This window comes from Procambarus clarkii, chromosome 34 (genome assembly GCF_040958095.1).
Source record: "Procambarus clarkii isolate CNS0578487 chromosome 34, FALCON_Pclarkii_2.0, whole genome shotgun sequence".
Classification (NCBI taxonomy): Eukaryota; Metazoa; Arthropoda; class Malacostraca; order Decapoda; family Cambaridae; genus Procambarus; species Procambarus clarkii.
Window position 1 is genome coordinate 21,249,029 of NC_091183.1, and position 26,631 is coordinate 21,275,659.

Consider the following 26,631-nt stretch of genomic DNA (forward strand, 5'->3'; position numbering starts at 1 on the left):
CAGAGATAGCACCACTTCATAAAGGAGGAAATAAGGCAGAGGCAAAAAATTACAGACCGATAGCACTAACATCGCACATCATAAATTTTTTTGAGAGAGTGCTAAGAAGTAAGATCACAAAATACATGGAATCACAGCATCTCCATAACCCTGGACAACATTGCTTCAGAACAGGGCGCTCTTGCCTATCGCAGTTGCTGGACCACTATGATATGGCATTAGATGCTATGGAAGACAAACAAAGCGCTGATGTAATTTACACAGATTTCGCAAAAGCTTTTGATAAATGTGACCATGGTTTTATTGCAAATAAAATGCGTTCAAAGGGAATTACCGGAAAAATAGGCAGATGGATCTAATATTTCCTGACCAACAGAACCCAATGTGTAATAGTCAACAAAATAAAATCCAGCCCATCAACCGTGAAGAGCTCAGTCCCCCAGGGTACTGTGCTTGCTCCAGTACTTTTTCTCATCCTCATATCGGACATAGACAAGAACACAACCTATAGCACTGTATCATCCTTTGCAGATGACACTAGGATCTTCATGAGAGTAGGCAACATAGAGGACACGGCAAACCTCCAGTCAGATGTAGATCAGGTCTTTCTATGGGCTACAGAAAATAATATGGTGTTAAACGAAGATAAGTTCCAGCTCATGCGCTATGGAAAAAATGAAAATATAAAAACGGAAACCACGTACAAAACTCAGGCAAATCATAACATAGAACGAAAAGGCAATGTAAAGGATCTGGGTGTACTCATGTCGGAAGACCTTACCTTTAAAGAGCACAATAAAGTAGCCGTCACAACTGCAAGAAAAATGACAGGATGGATAACAAGATCTTTTCACACTACAGATGCTATACCGATGATGACACTTTTCAAAACGCTTGTGCTCTCTAGAGTGGAGTACTGCTGCACAATGACAGCCCCTTTCAAAGCTGGAAAAATTGCTGACCTGGAGAGCGTGCAGAGATCCTTTACTGCTAGAATCCACTCAGTAAAACATCTAAACTATTGGGACCGTTTAAAGAGCCTAAAACTGTACTCCCTTAAGCGCAGGTGGGATACATAATAATTTACACGTGGAAAATATTAGAGGGGCTGGTCCCAAACCTGAACACAGAAATAACATCACATGAGACTAGAAGACATGGCAGGATGTGCAGAATACCCCCGTTGAAAAGCAGAGGTTCAACAGGTACTCTGAGAGAGAACTCTATCAACATCAGAGGTCCGAGACTGTTCAACACGCTTCCGCTACACATAAGTGGCATAACTGGCCGACCCCTCACAGTGTTCAAGAGAGAACTGGATACGCACTTCCCAAGGATACCTGATCAACCAGGCTGTGACTCATACGTCAGGCTGCGAGCAGCCGCTTCCAACAGCCTGGTTGATCAGTCCGGCAACCAGGAGGCCTGATCGACGACCGGGCCGCGGGGACGCTAAGCTCCGGAAGCACCTCAAGGTATCATACCTCTATAATACAAATTGTTGTGTTTATTTATATGTGAATATTTGCTGGTGTAGTTATGGTCCTTGACTGGACTGTCTACATGTTTAGAACCTTGATTCAAACAGAACCAGTGCTCATTAATAGAATTAAGTTATTTAATCTTATCCTAGTATTAACAATACAAGCTGATGTGTTGAATTGCCAGCAGGTGGATTGTAGATCTTCAATCAACTTCTTCATTCACTCTTAGGGACCCCACCTGCCCCTTGCAACTGACAGTCTGTCATTGCTACATGAGGTGCTAGGATTTACGACCTTAGCTAGGGACTTTGGTTGTATTAATTTTGCATACAATATTTTTTAATTTAGTACATTACAAGTCCCAAGTTGTTCGCCTCTTATATCAATCCCGACATTTTTTCCACAACTTTAAATCGTGTTTAATAAGATGTATTGTGTTCCGTTGTACCCTGATCAAGGTACGGACCAGGGGTAAGGTGCTCTTGTCTAGCTAGTCGCCTCTGGCCGACCTCTTTATAAGTAGGAGTATACTTTTAATTTGACATTATACCTTGTTTCTTTTTTCACATATTTTTATATTATTTAAGATGTATATTAAATGGAGAAATAGAACAACCCGAATCCCTCGCGAAATAATTCTGCTGAGCACCTCACAAAGATGGATCAAATGATGTTGGGTGCAACCACAAAATGGGGGACACAAGCTTGCTATGTAACCTGAGTAAACTATTATCGCTTGATACACCTCAAAGATAACACTTACTGGACATTCATTTTAATGAGTACATTCCATTTTGTATCTCAATTCGCTATGAAGTATCAAATACATGCAATAATGAGTTAAATAATACAAATAAATACAACATATGGTTTAAGATGTACAAACCAATGTATGTTTTAGTTCCTCGATAATTTTTTTCATTGGTAATACTGAAACTATTTGGTATAAAACTTGAGAAAAGATTCACCAGCTTCAACAGAAGTGAAGTTAAAAGAGAATTGGCCTATATCTATCTCCTTTACTTAGATGCCATCGTTGCATTATATTCACTTAAAAGCTAGTTTTTGCAACATTGACTATACAATTAAGCTACAGTTTCAAACGGATTCTTATGCCTTTTATTTACTATGTTATATTAAATTGAGAGCGCAATTTAATGAGTTATAAATAATCAAACGGGTAAATTTATGCAAAATAACTGATTTAATTAAGAATATTTTTTTTTGAAGCGTGAACAAATCTCCTAAAACGTCTTGCCAAATATGAAGATCACACTATAATAAACTGATTAACATTCAAATATTTGAAATCGGTCAAAATGTTTAGCATATATGACATTTTTAAGAAAATTTCATTAGTTTTGTAATGCCTTTCTATTTGTAAGCTTCATTGCTGAAACTTTGTACAAAGAATTGTCATATCGTATGTTTTCTTTATTCAAGTTTTAGACATATTGACTGTTTTATTTATCATTAATTGATAAAGTGTGGCTACGTCGACTAATTTTTTTTTTATTCAACAGTTTTACATTCTTGTAAAGCCACTACTAGCACGCAAAGCTTTTCGGATAGGTCCTAAATGCTAATTTTCCCTGGAATGCGATCCATCAAATCAAACAACAGCAGGTAACAACAACGTTTAACAACAAGGTACTAATTCATTGTTGGGTGAACAGAGGCTACAGTGATTGGACTGGCGCTTAATCAATCCTCCCTGGCCAGGATACGAACCCAGGCCAAATCGCTCATGAAATGCCGGTTGAATGTTTTACCAATGCATCAGAGGGACTGTAGTAAGGGGAATAAGGAAGAGGCACCTATTTTAACCAACAGAGCTAGACCCCAAGTGTTCAGGAAAAGTATAATTTAAAATGCTTGAATGCTGAAGGCTAACCTGGAAAACGTCGGTCCAGAGGACAGCCTTCATGCCGCCCAGAGTGGTATAGAAGATGCAGACGAAGCAGATGAGGCTGACGGAGATGTAGACGTCGAAGCCGGTGACCTGAGCCAGGGCGAGTGCTGGAGCATACACCACGATGGCCATGTACAGCGTCATCTGGGCACACACAGTAAGTTTGTGTTAGTATCTTCGTTTTAATTTGTTATTACAGGTAATTAATCAAAGATAATGACACAAATGAGTCCTTTTGTGTGTCGCAAGTATTACAATCTGGTGCTACAATCACAGCTTCCTACTACACTCCCCCGTTACACACCTGGATGATAAAGAGCAGGGAGCCCAGCCAACGCATTGCTCTGTGGAACCGCCTCTCCAGGTACTCATAGGCAGAAATAACCTGCCGGTGAAACTCAGAATTAAATTCCTAATAACACCTCAGGGGCGACTTACAGCAACATCACTCATTCAGGCAGTCATTAAGCAGCAACAGGTCCTCACTTGTTCTTTCAAGCATGGGTTTCATTGAATGAGTCATTCTTCTTCCCTGACTTACTCTACTATAAACTTTCCGCGCACAATTACCTCATTATCATTCACACATTTCAGGTATTTAAACTGGTCAACAACTTTTCGATGCACTTTAATTCCACATACATAATTCACTTCTACTCCACCCCATCATAACTTTAGGCTGTTGTGCACTTTTATGGTAAGGGACATTCTCTCACACACATATATATCAATTTAAAATTATAACTTGATGGTTATAATTTACAAATACATTTTAGATTGACATACTGTATATTGTAGATATACAAGACAGGAAGAGAGCAAGGCTTTTTCATGCCTGACAAAAAGATATCCAGAGATATTGCAGTAGCCATACACAGACTCAGACTTGGATACAAGTGCTGCTGGGGAGGTAATATACCCAATAGTTAAAGCGTGTCATATCTGTGGAACAGAAGCAGAGGCGCCAGTATCGCACTACTTTCTGGAATATGAAGCTGCTGAAGCCCTGCGCATCAAACTATATATTAATCCAACGACAGCAGCCCCATTAGATGCACATTCCACAGCCACTACAATGATTAGAAAAGCCGTTAAAGATTGGGACTCACTAGTGAACATTCTGCACCTACATCCACCACCAAGATAATGCTATTAAACAGAAGCGAAATAGAAACAGGGAAAACGGAGGAAACCCCATATCCATTTAAAACTTTGACCCAAATATCAGAGTAACACGGTTATCGCGAATAACCGAAATCAATTAGGGGCTTGATTTCAAGCCCCTAATTAATCAAAGTCAAGTTCATTATCTTATATATATATATATATATATGTCGTACCTAGTAGCCAGAACCACTTCTCAGCCTACTATGCAAGCCCCGATTTGAACAATAAGCCAAGATTTCATGAATTAATGTTTTTTCAACTACCTAACCTACCTAACCTAACCTAACCTAACTTTTTTGGCTACCTAACGTAACCTAACCTATAAAGATAGGTTAGGTTAGGTTAGGTAGGGTTGGTTAGGTTCGGTCATATATCTACGTTAATTTTAACTCCAATAAGAAAAATTGACCTCATACATAATGAAATGGGTAGCTTTATCATTTCATAATTTAGTAACCTCACAGAGAGAAATTCGAAACGTTGTGCAAATTGTGTAAATAAGTGTAATACATTCTATAGTAATTCACTTCTTTTCTTCACCTTAACATTACGAAATTGAGTTTTGGAGAACTCCTCTTTCAGCTTAGCCCTGATGCTAAGAAAATACTTAGAGGGATAGAAGCCCTAAACCAGAAAATAATAAATACAGAATATGCGGTCATATATATATATATATATATATATATATATATATATATATATATATATATATATATATATATATATATATATATATATATATATATATATATATATATATATATATATATACATATATAGCCCCAAAGGATTCGAACCTAGACTGCCAGGGCTTCATGAACCTCTGCATATCCAGTCCTATACCAACTAGACCATACTGACTGCAAAAAAAGAAGGTTTGAAGTCGTGAAGGTTGGAAGATTTAAGCCATCCTCTCGACAGTTTTAGGGTAAAGATATTTCATCAAATCATCTCGCTGTTGGTGCCACGTGAGTAGCACAAATGCGCAGAAGCTTGAATGGTCCAATAAGTAAACCTAAATGCCACATCCCTGAAAGATTCGAGCCCAGACAGCCAAGGCTCCATGAACCTATCTCAACTATTCCGGTCATATACATGATAATTAGGGTTTAAACATTATTGTATGAAAGATGCATATACCTGGAGTTCGTGGAAGACTGGCAAGTAGAGGTAGGCAGCTGCAGGCATGACCAGCATGTAGGAGAAGCTACAAAGGCTGTAGCTTAAACCAAACTGGTAGACCTCCGACGGTATTCCCAGCAGCGTAATAGCCGACATAAAACTGTACAATCAGTGAATATCTGTTACTATTTTAATTATTCAAACCAAAAAATTTTTCCTCCTCTTGTCATCAAAACTCCATTAAAACTGCTTTTATTTTATTTATTTTTCCATCACCTTATTTCTTAATCAAACAACTAGTAACTTTTCACTGCTTTCATTTCCAAGGTTATTCTGTAACTTTGTTTTCTTTTGCTAAAGATACCAAAATGCGAATGAATCTTATCTCCATAGAAAACAACGATAAACTAGAAATAGATATAAAAAAGTATTCCAATTGGCAACGGGAAAAATTACATTAAACAGTGATATATTACAGGTACTAAGATATGAAAAGTATGAGGAACTTAAACTTACTTCAGGATACAAGACCCAAACAGATCTCACAGAACGGAAACTAACTGTATGGGATGTGTGATAAATTATACTATACGACCAAATATTTTGAGAACATAACAGCAAATGTGTCATTTGCAAGTAAAAAAGAGTGAATTTTCATAACCGTCAAATCAAGGTATGAACTCCTTCGTTTCTAATAATTTGAACTTTTTCACCATGAATACTGCTCGATACTCACCTTCCCGTTCGATACAGGAGTGATTTATGAAATAGAACAATTACTGACAACATACAGCACGTAAAGATACAGCAAAAAACTCTTAAATTTCTGTGATCATGTGAAGGCACTCAAAATGTACTGTCTGGAGACGAGAGAGGTATTATACTACACGTATTATGGTAGACACTCTAAGGTCATGTCTAGCAGAAGTTAAAAGATTGCAAACTTACTGTAGCTAATTGTATGATATATATATATATATATATATATATATATATATATATATATATATATATATATATATATATATATATATATATATATATATATATATATATATATATATATGTCGTACCTAGTAGCCAGAACGCACTTCTCAGCCTACTATGCAAGGCCCGATTTGCTTAATAAGCCACGTTTTCCTGAATTATTATATTTTCTCTATTTTTTTTCTTATGGAATGATAAAGCTACGCATTTCATTATGTATGAGGTCAATTTTTTTTTATTGGAGTTGAAATTAACGTAGATATATGACTGAACCTAACCAACCCTACCTAACCTAACCTAATCTATCTTTATAGGTTAGGTTAGGTTAGGTAGCCGAAAATGTTAGGTTAGGTTAGGTTAGGTAGGTTAGGTAGTCGAAAAACAAATAATTCATGAAAACTAGGCTTATTAGGCAAATTGGGCCTTGCATAGTAGGCTGATAAGTGCGTTCTGGCTACTAGGTACGACATATATATATATATATATATATATATATATATATATATATATATATATATATATATATATATATATATATATATATATACATATATATATTTATATATATATATATATATATATATATATATATATATATATATATATATATATATATATATATATATATATATATGTATGTATGTCGTACCTAGTAGCCAGAACTCACTTCTCAGCCTACTATGCAAGGCCCGATTTGCCTAATAAGCCAAGTTTTCATAAATTAATTATTTTTCGACTACCTAACCTACCTAACCTAACCTAACCTAACTTTTTCGGCTACCTAACCCAACCTAACCTATAGAGATAGGTTAGGTTAGGTTAGGTAGGGTTGGTTATGTTCGGTCATATATCTACGTTAATTTTAACTCCAATAAAAAAATATTGACCTCATAAATAATGAAATGGGTAGCTTTATCATTTCATAAGAAAAAAATTAGAGAAAATATATTAATCCAGGAAAACTTGGCTTATTAGGCAAATCGGGCTATGCATAGTAGGCTGAGAAGTGTGTTCTGGCTACTAGGTACGACATATATATATATATATATATATATATATATATATATATATATATATATATATATATATATATATATATATATATATATATATATATATATATATATATATATATATATTGTGACGGTGTTCCCCCCCTTATATTTCTCCCACGCCTGCAGTAAGAGTCATGTCTACTTTTCCCAAGCGTTCTCTACGTAGCAGGCATCAATTTGATATATGGGAGAGAGTGGAGTGTTCTCGGAGAGCCGAGAAATTTGTGAAACAGTAATATTTTGGCCTGTTGTTTAGGCCCTTTAGGAAGCCAAGATGGCGCTGGCTCTCCTGATTTCCCGCCAAAACCGTGTGACGTCAGTGGCACCGGATTGGTCACCGACAGCAATGTGGCACCGAGAGCCAATGAAAACTTCCCGTGGCGAAAGTGACGTCACGAAGGAAAGGGGTCCGGGCAGCGCGCCGCGCTGGCGCCAGCAGTCAGACACGACACGTCAAGGAGGTTGGACGTGCGACGATTGGTCCTGTCAGTTTGACAGTTGTTTCCCGCTCCCGTGGATTTACGCGTCACCTGAAGTCTGCCAGTACTCTGTGAAGTCTTCCCTAGTTCATGTGTTGAACCAGAGAGGGAATCGACGGTTATTGAGCAACAAGTGCTCCAGTCAGGTACTGTGCAAGAAGAAGTGAAGACTGTGCAGTGACGTAGGCGACGTCTGAGGCAGTTCACCCAGTCGTGACGGCGTAGTGGCTGACCAGAGCCACTGGGTAGCAGAGGAAGAAGAGGACTAGCTGGGAATCCGGACGACTGCAGCCGAGACGTAGGCGGCAGCCGTGCTGGGAGAAGACGACGGCCAGGAGACCGACTCCAACCCTACCAGAAGTCGAGAAGGAGCACGGACCTGCAGGGAAGAAGGCACGGAGACGACGCGCTAAACGGTGGGACGACGAGTGGTTCCGGTAGGACACGACAACGTGTGTGTGGGGGCGTTCCCGACACGAGGACCAGGAGCTACAACTCAACTCTCATCGGAGGATAGGTTGAAGTAGGTGTTTCTAGTTTCCCTCCCCATTCCCCTTTAGTTAGCTATATTATTCGGCTATATTATCTAGCCTGAGGATTTTATGTGTCGTGAGCAAGTCTCACCCATGTCACAATAAAGCACCAGTGTGCAGTATAGTACTATCAAGAGTACTTGTAATATTCATGTTTATTATTGGTGTGTTCAGGCACCCGGAACAAGTGATAAATTTACTGTGTTTTGTATATCTTTCTAGAGACTTAGATGTGAACATATAGTGATAAGTTATATATAATATTATGCCAGTATTTGGAAGTTAGGCTATGTGCCCAGAAACTATTTATTTACCATTTATTGATGTCTGATTTATATACATTATATATGTCTGTGTTCATGCAGTGATTAATCATTTGTGAGTACAGTGAATTATTGTGTTATCGCCCACGAGAGAAAGTACTGAAAACTCCAGTGTTAAATACTTCATAATATATCATTGAATGAAGGGCAGGTAAAACCATTACAGTGAGTCATTGTCACATTGATTGTAGAAACGACTGTTTGAGCCCGAGTATAGTGTAACTAAGTAATACGTGCTATTGTTGCCAATCTCGAGTGTGCGAGTTTCTAGTAATATTGGAGAACTTAAAGAAACAGCGCGCGTGAATCTAGAAAACAAGCAATAAACTTTCGCGCGGAGCCAGGCAATCAGCTGTTCCTGACATTGATGAGAGGGGGAGGTGTTGCCACTTAGTGAGTGCATAATATTCGTGGGAACTACCGGCTACAGCCAGGATCAGCTGATTTATTTATTGATTGACCTTGTGACATCTTTCATGCATTTTAAGTAAAATACAAAATTACTTTTGTGTTTATATCATCCCCTCCATTGATCTTGTGGCTATGTTATACTGGAAAGCAAAGAGTGATAAGAGTAAGTACCTGCCTGATTCCTGATCTATTGAGTGTGACCTTGCCAAGGCTACCACTAATTCAACCAGTCCACTGAGGTGTTACTGTACACCGAAAACACCAGTTGGCGACCTTGTGGTTAATAGTAAAGCCCTATGGTTGGGGCGGGCCACACAACAGTTAAGTAAACAAGAAGTGTGTTCCCACTCCTTCTCAATCAGAAGGCTGGTTGGGATTGACTGGGATACTCTCCTGGCGTGCAGTGGCGCCGAGAGGATTAGAGTGAAGACCCGCTGGGCTACGGTGAGTGACCTTGAGATAACTGGTGGTCACCCCAGAGTAAGAATAGAGTATAAACCCCAACATTGGCGACCTCGCCAGGATTAGGTACAGTTAAGGTTGCTCACCGAGTAGAGAGAGAACTGAGAACCCCAACAATATATATATATGAAGGAACTGGGTTCAAGGCTCATTGAAACAACAAGGGACCCTAGAGCTGCCAGCTTTCTTTTCCAGCGCCCCAGCGTAACGATACAGAGGGGAAATGCGCACTGCATCCAGGGTTCGTGCCCGCCATCTGAGGAGCTGGAGGAACTCGACAACCTATGATAACCATCTTTGTAACGTATATGTAACTCCTTATTAGTGTTCTGTGAGAAACCACAAGGTCTCCTCTGAATACTTTTTACTTTCTTCTCCGAGGCTATGGGTCCCCACATTGGCACCAGAGGTGGTACCCACACAAATTTTATATATATATATATATATATATATATATATATATATATATATATATATATATATATATATATATATATATATATATATATATATATATATATATATATATATATATATATATATATATATATATATATATATATATATATATATATATATATATATATATATATATATATATATATATATGTCTCTCCTTGCTGGGGTGGCTATGTCTAGCCACCCCTGCAAGGAGAGACAAAACCTTAGCTGCCTCAGTCATCAAAGCTATAAATGATTTTCCCAGGGAGGACAACCAGGTGCGCCTTCCCACTCGCGTGAGAAACACCCACGGCAGGAAGAGCAACAGTGGCATATCCGAGACATCAAAAATCAGAACATCAGTCACCAAGAAAATAGAAGAAGGAAACACAATTGGCGCAATAAGAGTCATCACCAGTGAGGACTCAATTGCTGACAGAGATGCCGCAACAGCTCAAGCCCTAAGGAAGAAACACCCACCCAGGGCTCCGCGTGAGGGCGACATTGTACAAGTGGGGGCTACCGGAGCAGAACCTCTCTGGGTGGCTGAATCTGTGGTCTATAAAGCAGCCTTGTCCTTCCCAACAGGATCAGCAGGTGGGTTCACAGCACTAAAACCCAACCACATCAAGCAAATGATCAACCCTGCACTGGGTGACATTGCAAAGAACCTCTTGGTGGAACTAACCAGATTCACCAACACATGTCTAGCTGGCAACATACCAGCGACCATAAGACCTATCTTTTTTGGAGCATCTCTCTGTGCTCTAAAGAAAAAGGATGGAGGGATCTGGCCAATAGCTGTTGGCAATTCTCTCCGGCGTCTCGTCGCAAAGGCAGCTGCAAGAACAGTTAGTGATGCAGCGGCCAACATGCTGAAGCCAAAACAGCTAGGGTTCGGCATTCCACAAGGGTGTGAGGCGGCAGCCCATGCAGCTCGAGCCTTCATCGCCAACATCACAGACGAAAAAGTCCTTATCAAGCTAGATTTCAAAAATGCCTTCAATTCGGTGCGGAGGGATGCTGTACTCCGTGCGGTTCATATTCATTTCCCTTCCCTCTACCATTTTGTACATTCATGCAACAGTATGGACCTTAAGCTACTTTTTGTCGAACATGAAATTGACTCGCGAGAAGGCGTCCAACAGGGTGACCACCTTGCTCCTCTCCTTTTCTGTTTAGTCATCAAACAAGTCACAGAGGTCCTGTCCAGAGAGCTTAACATCTGGTTCTTGGGTGATGGTACCCTAGCTGGTTCCCAAGACTCCCTCCTGGAGGACATCAGAAAAATCCAGGAGCAAGGTGCGGTTTTAGGCCTCACCCTGAACCCTTCTAAATGTGAAATAATATGTTCCAACCAGGGCATCGTAGAGAGAATAGAGGGTCTTCTGCCAAATATCCATAAAACTAAACCAGAAGACAGCACATTCCTAGGAGCTCCCCTGGGGTTGAAAGCCATCGATGAGGTCCTTGATAAGAAAATCGCCGACCTTAGGAGGATGGATGGGAGGATTGAGGATATTGATGCTCAGGATGCACTCTACTCCCTGGAGCCGGTCGGCCGAGCGGACAGCACGCTGGACTTGTGATCCTGTGGTCCTGGGTTCGATCCCAGGCGCCGGCGAGAAACAATGGGCAGAATTTCTTTCACCCTATGCCCCTGTTACCTAGCAGTAAAATAGGTACCTTGGTGTTAGTCAGCTGTCACGGGCTGCTTCCTGGGGGTGGAGGCCTGGTCGAGGACCGGGCCGCGGGGACACTAAAAAAAAGCCCCGAAATCATCTCAAGATAACCTCAAGAAGATACCTCATCACCAGATGCCTGTCCCTCCCCAGGTTAACCTACTTTCTGAGGTGTTCGCCATCTTACAGTAGCTAAAAACTAAGTGAGTATGACCGGCTACTGAAATCAATGCTAGAAAAAGCCCTTAACCTCTCTCTTGATGACCTACAGTGGAAACAAGCCTCTCTTCCCGTAAGACTTGGGGGCCTTGGAGTTCGAACAGCAACGCAAATCGCTGTTCCAGCCTTCCAGTCCTCCTTATCAGCATCCGACGACCTTGAGAAGGAAATTCTACCTGCCCACTTACATCAGCTGGCAGGTGTTCATGATCCCAATTTTACACGCTGTGCCACACAGTGGGCCTCTCGTGCAGGCCCATCACCTAAACCACCATCCCCGAAAGCCCACAAGCAATCCAGCTGGGATGGCCCCATTGTAGACCAAGTTGCTGCAGAGTGCCTGGGTGCTGCAACAACACAACACGACATTGCTCGCCTCACAGCAGTAGCAGCCCCACATGCAGAGGATTTCCTGTTAGCAACCCCAATGTTGGCAAGTGGCACGCGTCTCACACCACACGCCCTCCGAATTGCTGTGGCCCTCCGCCTTGCTGCTCCAATCCACACCAGATATAGGTGTATTTGCGGCGAGGTAGTGGCTGACAGGTACGGCCACCATGGCCTACTCTGATAAAGCACAGGGGGATGGCACTCGAGGCACAGTGAAGTTAACGACATCATCAAGAGGAGCCTCACCACAGCTGGATGCCCAGCTGAAAGAGAGCCCTGATACCTAACGCCCCGTAACTCTGACGCTCTTGTTCGTCGTCCGGATGGTATCACAGTGAACCCCTGGAAGAATGGCAAGCAGTTGGTATGGGACAACACGTGCGTATCAACCCTGGCTAACACCTACATTGACCTCAGTGTTGCACAACCAGGTGGCGCTGCCACCCACAGGGAAGCAGCCAAATCCCGTAAGTATAGAGAACTGGATCACTACTACAATTTTGTCCCCATTGCTTCTGAGACGCTCGGCGCCTGGGGTAAAAGTGCTACTAGTTTTTTTACGAAACTGGGTTCTAGGCTCATTGAAACAACAAGGGACCCTAGAGCTGTCAGCTTTCTTTTCCAGCGCCCCAGCGTGGCGATACACAGGGGAAACGCGCACTGCGTCCAGGGTTCCTGCCCGCCATCTGAGGAGCTGGAGGAACTCGACAACCTATGATAACCATCTTTGTAACCTATATGTAACTCCTTTTTTGTAACAAAGTTCAAATAAAGCAAATATATATGTGTACATACAAAAGAATGGGGGTGGTAGGAGAAGATAATATTAGTGTTCATTGAGAAACCACAAGGACTCCTCTGAATACTTTTTATTTTCTTCTCCGAGGCTATGGGTCCCCACATTGGCGTCAGAAGTGGTACCAATAAAAAAAAAAAAAAAAAAATATATATATATATATATATATATATATATATATATATATATATATATATATATATATATATATATATATATATATATATATATATATATATATATATATATATATATATATGTCGTACCTAGTAGCCAGAACTCACTTCTCAGCCTACAATTCAAGGCCCGATTTGCCTAATAAGCCAAGTTTTCCTGAATTAATATATTTACTATAATTTTTTTCTTATGAAATGATAAAGCTACCCTTTTCACTATGTATGAGGTCATTTTTTTTTTATTGGAGTTAAAATTAAAGTAGATATATGACCGAACCTAACCAACCCTACCTAACCTAACCTAACCTATATTTATAGGTAAGGTTAGGTTAGGTAGCCAAAAAAAGCTAGGTTAGGTTAGGTTAGGTAGGTTAGGTAGACGAAAAAACATTAATTCATGAAAACTTGGCTTATTAGGCAAATCAGGCCTTGAATAGTAGGCTGAGAAGTGCGTTCTGGCTATTAGGTACGACATATATATATATATATATATATATATATATATATATATATATATATATATATATATATATATATATATATATATATATATATATATATATATATATATATATATATATATATATATATATATGTATATATATATATATATATATATATATATGTATATATATATATATATATATATATATATATATATATATATATATATATATATATATATATATATATATATATGTTGTACCTAGTAGCCAGAACGCACTTCTCAGCCTACTATGCAAGGCCCGATTTGCTTAATAAGCCAAGTTTTCCTGAATTAATATATTTTCTATAATTTTTCGCTTATGAAATGATAAAGCTGCCCTTTTCACTATGTATGAGGTCAATTTTTTTTTATTGGAGTTAAAATTAACGTAGATATATGACCGAACCTAACCAACCCTACCTAACCTAACCTAACCTATCTTTATAGGTAATGTTAGGTTAGGTAGCCTAAAAAAGCTAGGTTAGGTTAGGTTAGGTAGACGAAAAAACATTAATTCATGAAAATTTGGCTTATTAGGCAAATCGGGCCTTGCATAGTAGGCTGAGAAGTGCGTTCTGGCTACTAGGTACGACATATATATATATATATATATATATATATATATATATATATATATATATATATATATATATATGTCGTACCTAGTAGCCAGAACGCACTTCTCAGCCTACTATGCAAGGCCCGATTTGCCTAATAAGCCAAGTTTTCATGAATTAATGTTTTTTCGACTACCTAACCTACCTAACCTAACCTAACCTAAGTTTTTTCGGCTACCTAACCTAACCTAACCTATAAAGATAGGTTAGGTTAGGTTAGGTAGGGTTGGTTAGGTTCGGTCATATATCTACGTTAATTTTAACTCCAGTAAAACAAAATTGACCTCATACACAATGAAATGGGTAGCTTTATCATTTCATAAGAAAAAAATTTGAGAAATCGTATTAATTCAGGAAAACTTGGCTTATTAGGCAAATCGGGCCTTGTATAGTAGGCTGAGAAGTGCGTTCTGGCTACTAGGTACGACATATATATATATATATATATATATATATATATATATATATATATATATATATATATATATATATATATATACATATATATATATATATATATATATATATATATATATATATATATATATATATATATATATATATATATATATATATATATATCGTACCTTGTAGCCAGAACGCACTTCTCAGCCTACTATGCAAGGCCCGATTTGCCAAATAAGCCAAGTTTTCCTGAATTAATATATTTTCTCTAATTTTTTCTTAGGAAATGATAAAGCTCCCCATTTCATTATATATGAGGTCAATTTTTTTTTATTGGAGTTAAAATTAACGTAGATATATGACCGAACCTAACCAACCCTACCTAACCTAACCTAACCTATCTCTATAGGTTAGGTTAGGTTAGGTAGCCGAAAAAGTTAGGTTAGGTTAGGTTAGGTAGTCGAAAAAACATTAATTCATGAAAACTTGGCTTATTAGGCAAATCGGGCCTTGCATAGTAGGCTGAGAAGTGCGTTCTGGCTACTAGGTACGACATATATATATATGGGAAAGTACGACATATATATCCTGGTGGGAAAGTGTTTCTAAAGTTATATATATATATATATATATATATATATATATATATATATATATATATATATATATATAGCTAAATAAACAAAGCAGCAAACAATCTGTTACTTTTTGGCAATGCATGCTTAGGTGTACCAGACAGAGGAGGCAAGACACTGGCCTCATCCGTCAATAAAGCAATTAGGGATTTTCCTAGGCCTGACAACCTAGTCAGCCTCCCCAAACACACCAAACACCGCCGAGGCAGACCAAGTGCGACAATCAGCGACAACAGAAAATTAGGTACCCAAGTCAGCAAGAAAATTGAAGAGGGCAATACAGTCGGGGCACTCAGGTTGATCACAAGTGAGGACAAAATTTTGCCCAGGGATGAAACCACAGCCCAAGCACTGAGAGAAAAACACCCCCTCAGGGCCGTAGGTGGACCTCCCCCACATGTCAGTGTCCCCCCTAACCAGGAACCTCTCGTCCTCCGGGAGTCAGAGGTTTATAAAGCTATCGTTTCATTTCCCCCGGGCTCCTCAGGAGGCTACACAGGGGTAAGACCTCAACATGTGAAGGAAATGGTGAACCCTGTTCTTGGCCCAGCTGCAGAAGCGCTCCTGACAGAAATCACAACGTTTGTCAACAACTGCCTCGCCGGGTTAATCCCTGATGAAATCAAATCATTCTTCTTTGGTGCATCCCTATGTGCCCTGAAAAAGAAGGGGGGAGGGATCAGACCCATTGCCGTTGGTAATACCCTTCGCCGCCTAGTTGCAAGGGCTGCTGTCAGAAGTATCCGAATGGAAGCAGCCTCCATGCTGCAACCCAACCAGCTGGGGTTTGGAGTCCCCGAAGGCTGTGAAGCTGTGAAGTCCCGGCTCATGCTGCACAAGCCTACATTAGCTCTCTTACTGAAGACCAGGCAGTAGTAAAATTAGATTTTATAAACGCTTTCAACTCGGTCAAAAGGGAAGCAATCCTCACTGCAGTCCAGGAACATTGCCCAAGCATTCTCCCGTTTGTGTCAGCAGGCTACAGTAAAGACTCAACCCTCCTGTTTGGCAAACATGAAGTCACCTCAGCAGAGGGAATTCAACAGGGTGACCCACTTGCACGGTTCCTCTTTTGCATAGCGGTTCGAGAAATTACAACCAGACTGTCCAGCGAGCTCAACATCTGGTTCCTGGATGATGGCACTCTGGCAGGCACACAAGATTCCCTGCTGGAAGACCTACAGCTGGTGACGACACGGGGGGAGTCCATGGGTCTCGTTCTTAACCCCTCCAAGTGCGAAATTATTGCATCCAGTGAAGTAATCATTAGAGCAGTGAAATCAGTTCTACCAGAAGCCTCAGTCGTTAAACCTACCGACAGCACACTACTCGGAGCACCTCTGGGCCACAATGCCATTGCTGCAGTCCTTGACGAAAAGTTTAGAGACCTAAAGAGGATGGAAGAGAGAATTGGGGACTTGGACTCCCACGATGCCCTCTACCTTCTCACAAAGTGCCTTACCTTGCCCAGGCTAACATACTTCTTAAGGTGTGCACCAACTTTTGGCAACCCACTTCTAAATCAATATGATGAGCTCCTCAGGTCAATATTCAGGAAGGCGCTCAACCTAGATTTATATGACAGTCAGTGGGACCAAGCAACACTACCAGTGAGATTTGGAGGGATAGGCATACGAAAGGCAACTGAGGTAGCACTTCCAGCATTCTTATCCTCATGTACAGCAGCCAACGAATTGGTAGGGCAGATCCTACCAGAGCGTATGAGAGAGACAGCGGGAACTCATGATCAAACGTTCATCGAAGCAGCCAGACAATGGGACACCATTGCACACCCTCAACCCCGACCACAAGTCCCAAAAGACCACAAGCAGGCCCACTGGGATAGCCCCATAATGGAAAAGACTGTCACAGCAATGTTTGACAACGCTGATGCTGAAAACAAAGCCCGCCTCCTAGCGGTAACAGCACCCCACGCCGGAAATTTTTTATTTGCTGTGCCCAATGCAGCCCTGGGAACTCGCCTCAGTCATGACACTCTCCGCATTGGAGTTGCCCTTCGCCTTGCCGCCCCCATCCTCACCGAACATAGGTGCATCTGCGGAACTGCGATGGCAGACCAATATGGTCGTCATGGTCTGGTATGTCGTAAATCACAGGGTAAAATTGCAAGATATGAAGAAGTCAACGACATCATCAAGAGGAGCCTCGCCACAGCCCGCTGCCCGGCACAAAGAGAACCACACTTATCCAGACCTAACGACCCTCAGAAGCGCCCTGATGGGGTCACCTTGCTACCTTGGAAGGGTGGTAAGCAAGTGGTATGGGACTACACGTGCGCTGCCACACTGGCCAGTACCTACCTCCACTACAGCACACGTGAAAGCGGTGGTGCTGCTTCTTTCAGGGAATCGCAGAAAATTATTAAATACAGAGGTCTAGCACACTGCTACAGCTTTGTTCCGATCGGCTCAGAGACCCTCGGTTCGTGGGGAAAATGTGCATTGAAGTTCCTGAAGGAATTGGGGGACAAATTGATGAGCGCTACAAAAGACCAGAGAGCAAAAAGTTTCTTGTTCCAGCGCCTCAGTGTTGCGATTCAGAGGGGAAATGCCTGTTGCGTCTTGGGCACTAGTCCAACTTCAGAGAAATTCGAATAAGTGTTTGACTTGCAACAATGATCGAACCAGTCTGTGACATTCATCTATGTTTCCCAATGTTGTGTTTTTCAAGAGATCCATAACCTTTAAGCACCTTTTTGCATTATTATTTTTGTATCAACCCATGTATATCTTGTAACCATCAAATGCATAATAAAGCACAAAAAATAAAAAAAGAGGGGGGTGGTAGGAGAAAAGCACACAGAAACTGTATTGGAGGGGATCTAAACATTCCCTCTAATGCGTTATAGTGGTACTCCCTTCTATAAAAATATATATATATATATATATATATATATATATATATATATATATATATATATATATATATATATATATAAAATATAGAAGGGAGTACCACCTCTAGCTGGAAGAAGGGGGACCCATAGCCTCGGAGGAAACCACGCATAACGCATTAGAGGGAATGTTTAGATCCCCTCCAATACAGTTTCTGTGTGCTTTTCTCCTACCACCCCCTTTCTTTTTTATTTTTTGTGCTTTATTATGCATTTGATGGTTACAAGATATACATGGGTTGATACAAAAAAAAATATATATATATATATATATATATATATATATATATATATATATATATATATATATATATATATATATATATATATATATGTATATATATATATATATATATATATATATATATATATATATATATATATATATATATATATATATATATATATATATATATATATATAAGGGATAAATGTGAGGTGAAACATAGAGGCTGCAGAAGGCTTATTGGCCCATACGAGGCATCTCATATCTAAACACAAAGATTAATCCAGTGTAATTGGCCTATTATGTTGGACATTGTCTTCTGTGTTGGCATCGATATGTTCTTGTCTTGTCCTTACTCTCGTGGAGGGTACAGTAAATAGTTCCGTGATTTGGGTGTTCATGGTAGGTCGCTCTATTCTTATGTGAATTGCCTCAAGAATTTGTAATCTTCTTGCACCTTGGGTTTTGTCTATTATGCAGGTATTCTTGTTCAACATTTCTCTTGTTAGAGTAATGTCATGGGCTTGTCTCATGTGATTCCTAGGGGCACCAGATTGAAGATGGCATGTCAAACGCCTCGTCAGCTTGGTCGACGTCATACCTATGTACTTACATTGAAGGTTACATCCTTCGTGGGGGCAAGTGTACATGTATACAACGCTTGACGTACAACCTCTACAGCAGTCAAGCGTATATATATATATATATATATATATATATATATATATATATATATATATATATATATATGTATATATATATATATATATATATATATATATATATATATATATATATATATATATATATATATATATATATATATAGGCAAGGATAAATGCTTTATTGGGAACCCTAACTCACAGGAATAAATAATATTTTTGTGCAAGAACCTATCAACTATTTTCACAGCGGGGAATACACTCAATATTGACAGACAATTAAACTGTCACATACACTTACATAAATACAATTACTTTTAAGAATGGTGGAGTGACATTAAGCTGTTGAGCACCACGACTATTTCAGTAAACACGAGGCAAAATAAATTGCACCAATAAAGATTATATATATATATATATATATATATATTTATATATATATATATATATATATATATATATATATATATATATATATATATATATATATATATATATATATAAAGGGGGGTGGTAGGAGAAGCGAACACTCTTACGTATTCAGAGTTAAATGGCAAGTTTTTCCCTGAATGCTCTGTGTTCCCTTCTCTGAGGCTGTGGGTCCCTATAATTGCACCAGAGGTGGTACCCCCCTATATATATATATATATGTATATATATATATATATATATATATATATATATATATATATATATATATATACATATACATATATATATATATATATATATATATATATATATATATATATATATATATATATATATACATATATATATATTTTTTTTTTTAAATAGGGAAGAGAGTACCACCTCTAGCTGGAAGAAGGGGGACCCATAGCCTCGGAGGAAACCATGCATAACGCATTAGAGGGAATGTTTAGATCCCCTCCAATACAGTTTCTGTGTGCTTTTCTCCTACCACCCCCTTCCTTTTTTATTTTTTGTGCTTTATTATGCATTTGATGGTTACAAGATATACATGATACATATATACATATATATATATATATATATATATATATATATATATATATATATATATATATATATATATATATATATATATATATATATATATGTCGTACCTACTAGCCAGAACGCACTTTTCAGCCTACTATGTAAGGCCCGATTTGCCTAATAAGCCAAGTTTTCATGAATTAATTGATTTTCGACTACCTAACCTACCTAACCTAACCTAACTTATCTTTTTCGTCTACCTAACCTAACCTAACCTATAAAGATAGGTTAGGTTAGGTTAGGTTAGGTAGGGTTGGTTAGGTTCGGTCATATATCTACGTTAATTTTAACTCCAATAACAAAAAAATCGACCTCATACATAATGTAATGGGTAGCTTTATCATTTCATAAGAAAAAAATAGAGAAAATATATTAAAATAGGAAAACTTGGCTTATTAGGCAAATCGGGCCTTGCATTGTAGGCTGAGAAGTGCGTTCTGGCTGCTAGGTACGACATATATATATATATATATATATATATATATATATATATATATATATATATATATATATATATATATATATATATATATATATATATGTCGTACCTAGTAGCCAGAATGCACTTCTCAGCCTACTATGCAAGGCCCGATTTGCCTAATAAGCCAAGTTTTCCTGAATTAATATAATTTCTCTAATTTTTTTCTTATGAAATGATAAAGCTACCCATTTCATTATGTATGAATTCCAATCTTTTTTATTGTAGTTAAAATTAACGTAGATATATGACCGATCCTAACCAACCCTACCTAACCTAACCTAACCTATCTTTATAGGTTAGGTTAGGTTAGGTTCGGTAGCAGAAAAAGTTAGGTTAGGTTAGGTTAGGTAGGTTAGGTAGTTGAAAGAACTTTAATTCATGAAAAGTTGACTTATTAGGCAAATCAGGCCTTGCATAGTAGGCTGAGAAGTGCGTTCTGGCTACTAGGTACGACATATATATATATATATATATATATATATATATATATATATATATATATATATATATATATATATATATATATATATATATATATATATATATATATATATATATATATATATATATATATATATATATGTATTATGTGTGTAATTCACGAGAATTAACATGTGATGAAAAATGTGACTGTGTTAGACCACAGAGGAAGAAGTGAAACAGGAATTTCCTTAAGTACTTTCGTATAATAATACATCTTCAGTAGGAATCAAATGGAAGGAATCATGTATGTATTATGTTTAATACATAGTTACTGAGTACTAACTAATTTGATTATAACGAAGAACCCAGTCCTGATTATAAGGCAATGTATATTACGTAATAACCTCTTGGTCACATATGCCGAAGGATTTTGTGTAATCTATGTATATTACATGAGCGTTTTGTTTTTGACTTTGATGGTATCTAAGGCCATGTCACAATTATGAAAGGCAGGAACCTGTTCTGAACCCATGTTGCCACGGGATACGCAGACACTTGGATTCCATGTGTTTTGTGATCTTACTTTGCTAGCAGTTTTCAAAGATTATTTTATGATGTGTGTCATTTGAGTTATTGGTCTAGATTTTTTTTGCATTAGCCTTTGCACTACTTCCTTTTTGAAGTGGAGCGATCTTTGTTGTGATAATTATTTCTGGGATAAGACCAGTATGTACGCTCCGTCCCTAAAAGTTGGTTAAGGCCTGTGATAGAGTTTTTTGTAATTATTGTTGAATACAAAATTCCAGGAATGTGAGTGGTGCAGAGTGTCTGCATACTGGCTATGGCTTGCAGGTGATACAATCTGTCTCTGGCCGTCAGGTGATGCAAGTTGTGTATGGCTACTTCACAGTCGAGTGGGTACCCCAATAAAAATCAGTAAAGATAAAAGTTTACTATATGAGTTCCAAGCATATCACCATTCAGAGCCACCTTGGAAAACATATATATTCGAGCAAGGCCTGTCAGAGGTTTGTCAGGTCAGTCACCAATGCTCAAAGTTTTCGTGCCTGGGTCGATCCTAGCAGTGGGTCGACCAGACGACTCAATCCAGACATCTCACCGATTTGGACTCTCAACATTTAAAATGGCGAAACATTTTGGGGATCAACCCGGGCACCGCCGGCTTACCATATATGAAAATATAAGCAATTAGTTTATTAGACAATATATAATATTCATCTGCTAAGGGCTTCGTACCTCATGTCATATATACACCAATTAACAGCTTCTCGTGGGTGTATATATATGCTAATAGTTTACTCCTATTCCAGGACTATATTCAGGACTAAAGAAAAATATTAAGAGGCCGTAATAACCCTCTCACAGTTGATAGGCCTTAAGCCCAAATTCATATCAAGAGTCGTGGAGAGGCCTGTAATATACCAGGACATTTTATATGCATTACATTCAGAGAGGTATACTCCACTTGTTGATGCATACACTCTGAGTCTAATCATGCGATAAACTATTTAATGATTACTAGGGCATCTACATGTTATTTCTTAGTAAAACACGTCTCTTGGGGCCCATAAAATCAGTAGGTGGAGGTGCATATTTACCTGGCGATGAGAGACATGGCCACGGGGAAGGTGGTCATGGACTTGCCAGCGACGAGGAAATCCTTCGTGTCCTGCTTCTTTCCGAAACATCCGTAGAAAATACCGATGCCGGCCGATACCGCCAGCATAAAACCGAACACCGTGTAGTCGATCCATGTGAAGCGATCTGCGAGTTCAGTCACGCTGACCGTCATCGTGAGAGCAGTGACAAAGTTCAGCTGCTGAAATGTGTTTCTTATTAATAAGATAAATATTGAGGAAGTTGCTAAGGAGTTACATGGGTATGAATGATGGTCCTACCGGTTAGAGTAGACCATTTATACTTACTTCAGCAAGACACACAACTGCAAGCTGTGGTGACTGCAAGCTCCTGTAGGGAAGAAAACATTAAATTTCCTACAACTTATTTTTATTTTTGTTTGTATTTATACATATAAGAGTTGTTACATTCTTTTAAAGTCACTGGCAAGCATGGCGTTTCTGGCCGGCCCTTAATTCAAATTTTCCCCAGAATTCGACCCGCCAAATCCCTCAACAACCAGGTACCCATTCACTGCTGGGTGAACAGTGGCTACAGTTAAAGATTGACGCCCAGTCAATCCTCCCCTGCCAGGATATGAACCTAGGCCAAATCGCTCGCGAAGTGACAGGTGAATGTCTTACCACTGCGCCACAGAGACTGTTAAACTGAGACTGAACATATTTTTGCTTATCTAAATTTTAATATCTAATTTTAAAACATTGATTCAAGTAAATTTTTACATTAAAAAGTAACAAGAGAACTGTTTAAGCAATTATGTGTGTACTATTATGTTGTGGTGGTTGTAATAATATTACTTTGTTGTTGTGAGTCGATGACTTGTCTCTCCCGGACAACCTACCAAACGCAAAATTTCTGTGGAGTGCTTACACTTTAATCGGGAGATCACCCTGCATGCTTCTTGCTCTTGGAGAGGGGTTCAGTGTCACTTATTTAGGGATGCGGCTACAACACTAGCCTCGTTGTCATGTGCACACACCCACTTAAGCCGCCGTGACTCCCCACTCTCTCCTTGGTTGGTATGATCTCCTCAATCCCGTTTTTTTAAATTATTATTCTGTACTATCCTGTCCCCAGCTGTAGTAGTCTCTCTCTCTCTCTCTCTCTCTCTCTCTCTCTCTCTCTCTCTCTCTCTCTCTCTCTCTCTTTTCTGCATTCTGGGAAGCCTCACTATGACAAGGGCAAATACCTGTTCATTACAAACATTTAACAACAATACAGAACATATATATATATATATATATATATATATATATATATATATATATATATATATATATATATATATATATATATATATATATATATATATAGCACTCACATACAGTATATAAGTATGTAAACCTTAACACCTTATGATATAACCTGGTTGCAAACCACTACCATCAGGAATCTACCAGCTGCTTATACCAAGCGGTAGCCCAACTCCTGGCTTGCCACTTATACTACCAATCTCACTTAGTGGGTTAAACCTTGTTATTGTTGTTAAACCTTGTTAAACCATAATTAAACCAATTATAGCACTATCAGTTGCAGAACACACACACACACACACACACACACACACTCTCTCTCTCTCTCTCTCTCTCTCTCTCTCTCTCTCTCTCTCTCTCTCTCTCTCTCTCTCTCTCTCTCTCTCTCTCCCCCCTCTCTCTCCCTCCCCCTCTCTCTCCCTCCTCCTCTCTCTCTCTCTCTCCCCTCTCTCTCCCTCCCCTCTCTCTCTCCCTCCCCTCTCTCTCTCCCTCAACCTCTCTCCCTCCCTCCCCCCCTCTCTCTCCCTCCCCCCTCTCTCTCCCTCCCCTCTCTCTCTGTCTCTCTCTCTCTCTCTCTCTCTCTCTCTCTCTCTCTCTCTCTCTCTCTCTCTCTCTCTCTCTCTCTCTCTCTCTCTCTCTCTCACACACACACACACACTCATAGGGAAATCATGGAAGGGATACGAACTCGGGCTGGCAAACGCAGGAGGACAAACGCAGCTGAAACAAACACAGAGGATGGGGGGGAACAGGTAGACTGGATGAAGGAGGTACTCCAGCAAATGCGGAATGAATTCAGTGAAGGACTGAGGGTAATAAGGGAGACAGTAGCCAACCTGCAAGATGATCTAAGGGCAGCAAAGAAGGAGATAAGATACCTAAAGGAGACTCTTCCACAATACCAGACACAAACCGTACCTCAGGGAGATGGGAATGCTACTGTGGAGGGGACCACCACAACCCAGCTCTCATTTGCTGAAATGCTTAAAAAGAGCCCTGAAGCTAGGGCTGAAGTTAAGAAAGTTGCCATGGAAGTGGCTTCCTCTCAGGAAGCAGCTAGATGTACTACCCGGCTGATAGAGAGAAAAAGAGCAGTAATAGTAGCAGGCATTAAAGAGCAAACCGGGACCAGCCCAAAGGAGCGGAGAGACAAGGACAAAAACGCAGTTACCGAGATCCTTAAAGAGGTAAGGATGGAGAGAACTGACCAAAATGTTGAAAAGATTTTCAGGCTTGGAAAGTTCAACAAGGACAGGGACCGAATGATAAAGGTGGTATTTATGAGCGAAATCACGAAAGAGGAACTGTTTGCAAGGAAAAGTGGTCTAGCAAATGTTCCGAAGTTCAAAAAAGTATTCCTGCAGAGGGATATGACAAGGGAAGAGAGAATACAGGCAGCAGACGCGAGGAAGGAGCGCAGGGAGAGAGAAAGGATTCAGAGTACCACAACCCAGAACCCTACAATCCCAGAGGGAAGTGGAGGACCCTCCTCAAACAGTGCAACAGCCACAGGGATTGGGGCACCACCCCCACATTCTACCCAACAGACACCCAACCTGACCCATCCCCTGTCAGCCCCCCACTAAGTACCCACCTAGGGCACCCTCCCTCCACCCACCCCCCTCCTCCCACTCACCCCCCTCCTCCCACTCACCTATCTCCCCAGGACCTCCCTTCTCCCCCATCCCCCAAGCCCTCCCTTCTCCTACATGACTTCCCAGCTCTCTCACCCACAAGCCCTCCCTTCTCCACCGCCCCCCACTCTCCCCCACCCCACCTAAGTCTTCCCCTCTCCCCCACTCCCCTAAACCCTCCCCTCTTCCTCACCCACCTCAGCCCTCCTTTTTCCCCCACGCCCCCATATCCCTCCATCCTTTTCTCCCCCCCCCCAAGCCCCCCATCTTCCCTATCTCCCAAAGCCTCTCCTTCCCCCATGCTTCCCCAACCCTCCATCTCTCACCCCCCCCAACCCTCCCCCTCTCACTCTCCCCCTAACCCTCTCCCTCTCCCCCCTACCCTTCCCCTATTACCCCCCCTTACCCTCCCCCTCTCCCCCACCCCTCCTCCTCTCCCCCCCCCAATCCCTCCCTCCTCCACCAGTCTCCCCGTGCCAAATCCCCCCAGCTCCCACTTACCCCAGATCCCAAAGGTCCCCCCCCCCAGAGGAGAAGCAGAAGAGAGTCAGTTTCTGGGTGATGTACTCGAACATA

At 39.9% G+C, this 26,631-nt stretch overlaps 1 protein-coding gene across 1 annotated transcript in view; it reads right to left on the reverse strand.

Annotated features, from left to right (window-relative positions):
* LOC123762008 (sodium-coupled monocarboxylate transporter 2) overlaps nucleotides 1–23,346 on the reverse strand; it is a 108,624-nt gene extending 85,278 nt beyond the window's left edge. The window contains exons 1-4 of the mRNA XM_069335752.1: nucleotides 23,129–23,346; nucleotides 5,704–5,845; nucleotides 3,701–3,781; nucleotides 3,379–3,540 (exon numbers count right to left, since the gene is read on the reverse strand). Coding sequence (XP_069191853.1) covers nucleotides 3,379–3,540; nucleotides 3,701–3,781; nucleotides 5,704–5,845; nucleotides 23,129–23,322 — 579 coding nt within the window. The 5' untranslated portion in view covers nucleotides 23,323–23,346. The remainder of the gene's footprint in view (nucleotides 1–3,378; nucleotides 3,541–3,700; nucleotides 3,782–5,703; nucleotides 5,846–23,128) is intronic.
* Nucleotides 23,347–26,631: the final 3,285 nt, after the last annotated feature.